At 40.5% G+C, this 6055-nt stretch overlaps 1 protein-coding gene across 1 annotated transcript in view; it reads left to right on the plus strand.

Annotated features, from left to right (window-relative positions):
• The first annotated feature begins 3270 nt into the window (after nucleotides 1–3270).
• Nucleotides 3271–6055, plus strand: part of LOC134525495 (ovostatin-like) — a 33933-nt gene continuing 31148 nt past the window's right edge. The window contains exons 1-3 of the mRNA XM_063356408.1: nucleotides 3271–3335; nucleotides 5005–5188; nucleotides 5879–6035. Of these exons, the coding sequence (XP_063212478.1) occupies nucleotides 3271–3335; nucleotides 5005–5188; nucleotides 5879–6035 (406 nt within the window). The remainder of the gene's footprint in view (nucleotides 3336–5004; nucleotides 5189–5878; nucleotides 6036–6055) is intronic.

Genomic DNA, 6055 nt, shown 5'->3' on the forward strand with positions numbered 1-6055 from the left:
ACACTGAACTTAACTGCTCCCAGAAAGTGAGTGGGATCAGTGTTACTCAGAAGACTCTACTTTGCCCTGTCATGTATGTGTGTTCAGTGTAAAAAGAAGTAGAGGACGGGTGCATCTGACGTGATAAAATGGATTGGCAAATTCAGCTTTATTTGAAAGAAAACTGACTTGTAAAAAACGTGTTTCCAAAGCAACTGTAACAATCATCCCCTCTGACACATCCACAGAAAGAATGGAGAAAAAAAAAATGGTATGTGTATATAAAGTTTCTTCTTAAGGGAGTGCAAATGCAGTAACTTTCTGAAGTCGTGACTGAATGAGTTGAAGACATGTTGATTCTCTGCTGTCCAAAGACCATGCAACATGACTTTACTTTGAAAACTAAGTTTACGTGTGATACTTAAGTCTGTATTTACATTGTTTTGGTCTTGAAGTGCATTTGGCACTGTTCCTCATTTCATCAATTTTCTAGCCAAACTGTGATCTCCAATTACATCTTTCCTTACGCCAGTACAAAGCAGTGCCAGTCTAAAGTCAACAGATTGGTTTATATGACATCCAGTATCAAGTTATCTTCTGTTGTCTGTCTTGTAATGCCTGCTTAGTGTGACGTTCATTGTCTCCCCCATGTTAAATCTTGATCTTTTTGCTTTCAGATGATTAGTGTCCCCCTGGTCCTAGCTTCTTAATCAGACAACCCAAAATTTCTTTTTCCCCTCCTACCAGAGACAACTGGAATAATTTCCCCATTGCACTGTGGCCTTCTTAAGAATTATCCCTGGTAGTAGTGATGTGCATAAAGATCTCAGCTTACATTTTTATCACAACATTGCTGCAATACAAAGAGGTCCTCTGGGATCAATAATTTCACTGAAGTAATGAATTCAATAGCTTGTTTCCAGAGAAACATATGCTCTTTAATTGATCTGATCATAATGTCTTCTAAGATTTCAGGTTTTCAAATGCCTTATTTTTTTCTTTTTCATGTCTGTGTATCAACAAGAAAGCCCTCTTACCTTCATGCTAATGTCATGCTGCACTTAAATAAAGGATGAGCTTGTGGAGCAATTCCAGGGCCCTGGAAGTGATTGATACTTCCTTCTCCCTCCTTAGTTCTTTTTTGCCTTTTACTTAGTACCTGCTTGAAGTAAGAAATGGGGTCTGGGGCATTTCAAAGCTGCAAAGACACACAGGTCTGTGACATATTCTTAGCTGTCTTCTGCCCTCATTACAACTAACACAGCAGCTTTCTTCATAATGTGACCGCCCTGTTTGCACACCACCCACCTGCCACGCAGCATTGTCACTTTAATGTCAGGTCATTCTGGGAAGCTTTGTGCAATATTTCTCACTAGCAACTCACTGGGAATAGACAGTAGCTCCAGCAGCACCTAGGGCATTTTTCTTTGTGTCCTAACTTGGTCATCAGAAAGCTTCTGGGAAAGATGGGTAGGTAACCTGGTTAAGCATGGGTAGTTTAAAGTATTGCCTGTGTTGATGGAAAGAATAATCCCTGTACTGCTGAATCATTAGCAAGAATGTATTATATCATGAGAAGGAAAATTGATAGAATCCGTCTTTCAACAGTCGCACATCCATTTGTACCACGTCACTATAATAGTCCTCATTTCCTTCTCCTACCCCTTACCACTGAGATAACTTCAGGCTCACTCTGTATTGTCTAACACCTTTTCCAGTGTCCCTAGCCCTCTTTCACGTCCCTAATTGCTCCTAGAGTATACTCAGCTTCCTCTTCACCTGTTTGGCTGAGGAAGAGGAAGGGAAATTGCCTGTTACTTCCCCTAAGTTGCAGTTACACACATGTTGATTGGTTACCTTATTTTCTTTGTGCGTTGTTTTTTTTTTCTTTCCCTACGTAGAAGTGTGAATGCAGTTCCCTACTACTGTAGATTATTTAGTTTCCTGTGTTCAGGCTATATTACCAAAAGCGTAACTAACACGCCAAGGAAATTGATTCTTCCCATATATTCAGCAGTTGTGAGACGACAGATGAAGTTCTGTCTCCAGATTTGGCTGCCCAGTACAAGAAAGGCACTGACAGACTGGAAGGAGTCCAGTGGAAGGTCACTGAGATGGTCAGTGGCCGGAACAAACATACAGAAAGAAATTAAGAAAGTCTCATTTGTTCAGCCTGGAGAAACAGAGGCTAAGAAGGGACATAATTGCAATCTTCCACTACATAAAGGAGGACTATAGAGAAGACAGAGACAGATTCTTCTCATGGGTGCACAGTGAAAGGACAAGAACCAATGGACAGAAGTTATAGTATGGGAAATTCTGATTTAAGGAAAAAAAAATTCAAAACATGGCTGCTTAAGCATGGGAGCATATGCCCAGAGATGAGGTGGCCCCTCCATCATTGAAAATACTCAAAACATGACTGGAAAAGCTTTGAAGCTAACCATGCTTAAAAGGAGAGATTGGACCACCTAATGTCAGGAGGTCCATTTGTATCTAAACTATTTTATGATTCTGTATCTTGATTATTCTGAAGCTTCTTCTCACTCAGATTTACTTAAAATTCTCCAGCAATCTTACAAGTTATTTGATAAGGGGAGCAGGGATGGGGGGAGAAAGCAGACTGACAGACAGATGAACCAATGATAGTAATGCTGTATGATTCCTTTCCCTATAGATATACTTGTCCTGACCGCTGCCAAAAATGGTAGACAGGTAGCCAACACCATTTCTTGCCGAATGTTACTGTGTGCAATAGGAAATCCAGAGTACAATTAGGAGTTTCATTCTGTGCCATACTGAATGCAGATGTAGTCTAACGCTGTACTATTACTGCCACAGCCCCTGTGCAGATATACAATAGCACTGTGTTATGATTACTTCTGGTTTGTGAGATGTATCTATGGGACACATTCACAGAACAAGGAAATACTTAAGCAGTGGCAAATACTAAGAGGCTGAAACATTAAGGAACCTTCAGCCAATGACACAATAATCAGAGAGGTAAGCTTCAATAAAACATTTGAATGGGCAGGAACCGGTTTGGCTTGCAATACCTCACAAAGCTATGTGAAATATGAGAGCTTTCCTAAGGTATTGTTTGAGAGTTCAAGGAGTGTGAGAACAGACAGGAGAGAGGAAGATGAACCTATGCAAATTTTATGTAGATATCTTTTGTTAGAATATGATTGAAGCCATGGAGGAGGAGCACCTTCTCAGGCCAGTTTAAAAGCCAGGAGAGTAAGCTGTCCACTTGAGATCAGTCTCTCTTTTACCTCTTCACGGACAGAGATGTTGTCAAGGATTCTTCTAAGTATTCTGACCTTGAACTGGATTGCCACAGCGTCTTCTGAACTGTAAGAGATCATACATTCTATGGTTTTATGACAAAATATTTTATTATATTTCCCACCAGTTAATTTCTTCTGGGACATTGCTGCATAATAAACTGAATATTTGAGACCTAGGTTCTGAAATGTGTCTGAAATGGAAGTAGATGACATTGAAGGATGATTTGAAATGGTGCTCTCCATCATAAAACTGCTATGAAATGCCATTTGAATGATAGAAACCTACAAGTGAATTAGATGAATTCTGAAGGGCCTGGGTAAAGTCGGGAGGAGATTCAAGACTAGACTAACAAGTAATACTAATTATCAGGACTGATATACATCAGCAGTACAGAGAGAGCGTGGTGTATGAGGAGGTGTTGCAGGCCAGGTAATGGCTGGTACTAGGGACTATGCTGAATGGCAATCCTAGTATTCTTATTTGTATTTGTACTTGTATTTGTATTTGTATGCGTATTCGTATTCATATTCATACTCGTATTCATATTGGAATGGTACTTGCTGTGCTGTCATGACTTACAGAGCACTGACAATGTGCATGGATTTATCCAAACAGAAGATTTCAGCCACCATTTTCAAAAATACACCAACATTAGAGATATAATGGTCTTCTCAGAAGTTCTGAAGGAAAACACTGTGAAAGTCAGAGGGTTTAGATTTCTCAGATACAGAGTTGGTTTTAGTAATTTTACTTTTGCTCTTTGACTATTGTGCAGTCTGAACTGGACAAGTGAAAATGATAAAAGAAAAGACAATAGGAGCAAGTGAAAAAGCAAGAGAAAAAACCGGAAAGGATCAGATTACCAAAAAAATATTGTGCCATTCATGTTGTACTGCAGAACGAACTCATCAATTCTGTCATACATTATTTGAAAAGACCAGTTTGGGTAGCAGGGAATGAGAGGCCAGAAACAGAACCTTAGCCAAATATAGCAAATCTGAAGGAATGTTTTTCAGAGGAAGGATCTGGGAAAGGAAGGCCTGCCTTCATTATAGACAGTAGTACAATTAAAAAAATCCAGTGGCAGGAAGAAGCAAATGAAGCAATGCAGGGAGGGCATGGGAACAGAACAGGGCACGCAGGTTAGATTGAGGGTTCCCTGGAATATTCTGCAAAATGGAAAATCAGGATGATTTCTTGTGCATCATGCTGATTGACTTATGATATGTGAGTTCTTATCTGGAGGGAGAGATATCCAGAAAAAAAAGAAATTAAAAATTTGTTGCAAGTTAACTAGTATTTTTGTCATTGATGTCAAAAAGAAGCTAAATATCACTCCTCCTTATGGGAGGTTCTACAGGTTTAAGTATACATATAGGTCATGGGAGGATAAATGCAGCTATGTTTGTCAGCTTTTTAAACAGTCTAGTAATTGAAGCTGTGTAAATACCTGGAATAGGAAGACGCAGTATCATGCTGCGTAAGAGACTGCACAGAATGATGTCAGTCTTTTGTCTCAGAAAGAACTGTGAGGGACAAAAAATTGTCATCTGTATGTTCTTAGTATTTTAATCAAAATTCATTAAAAGAAATGGAAATCCTGCCACTGGTTTGGGCAAGCTTTGGACTGTGTCTTCCTTCACACATAGGGCATTTCTGTGGTGTTTTCCTCTCCTGTTTGCTCTGACTTTCCTTCATGACTGAACTGTCTGATCTGGTCTTGCTTTCCTACAGTCAGTATGTGCTGCTGGTCCCAGCGGTAGTGCGGAGTGACTCTCCGCAGACTGCTTGTGTGCAGTTCCACAGCCTCAGTGAGCCTCTGTCCCTGAGCATCGTCCTGGAATATGGCAGTATCCGGCAGACTCTCTTTGAGGAATCCGTGACAAAGAATGATTTCTTCAAGTGCTGCAAGTTTAAGGTATTTTCTCTTTTGAGACTACTTAAGAAGGTGTAGAAGCTTCTGAGTGCAACTCCCCTTGTCAGTGAGGGCAAGAACATGAAGAGTGTGGGCAGGGAATAGGATGATAAAAGATAAACTGCTGGAAAGTCTGACAATACAGACAGGAAAAAGAAAGACATGGGTTGTAGAATCTGGAGAAAGACTTTCCATTTCCATTCAAGGAGTGAATAGAAAAAAGCTTCTGATTGCCATCACAGGTGCATGCGCCCTATGGGACGGTCATAATTGTCAAGCTGGAGAACCCGGCTGGGACGTGCTCATTCCCTTTCTTGTGACTCTGCAAGATCTGGACAGATATGACAAAAAAGTCCCAAGATTAGGTATTCCAGAATGCAGCAGAAGAAAACACCTCATAATTGAGCTATATGGCTGGTGCAATCTGCATACAGGCAGGTAGCTACGTGAGATGAGAAAATGCATAGGACAGGGCATAGTTTAAAACCTTAGTACCTGGTAACAGATTATGGGACTTCCACAACAGATATTCCCAGAGACTAACTCACTGGCAATGATGGGGCATCTCATGACTTTGCACAAACTATTTATGACTCATTTAACAGTCAGTATCTTACTCAAGAACCCTGGGCATATAGAGACTTCAACATATCTCATTTACCACTTTTCCTCTGGGATTTTGTTTCTCTCCAGGTTCCTCCTGCTGCTTCTGACCCCCTGGCATTCATTTCCTTCTCTGCCAAAGGAACCACAGTCAACTTAGCTGAGAAAAGATCAGTGGCGATTGAGAATGTGGATAATATTGTCTTCATCCAGACGGACAAACCCATCTACAAACCAGGGCAAAAAGGTGCTGAGGAGTTTGAGTCA

Source organism: Chroicocephalus ridibundus, chromosome 1, assembly GCF_963924245.1.
Source record: "Chroicocephalus ridibundus chromosome 1, bChrRid1.1, whole genome shotgun sequence".
NCBI classification, from domain to species: domain Eukaryota; kingdom Metazoa; phylum Chordata; class Aves; order Charadriiformes; family Laridae; genus Chroicocephalus; species Chroicocephalus ridibundus.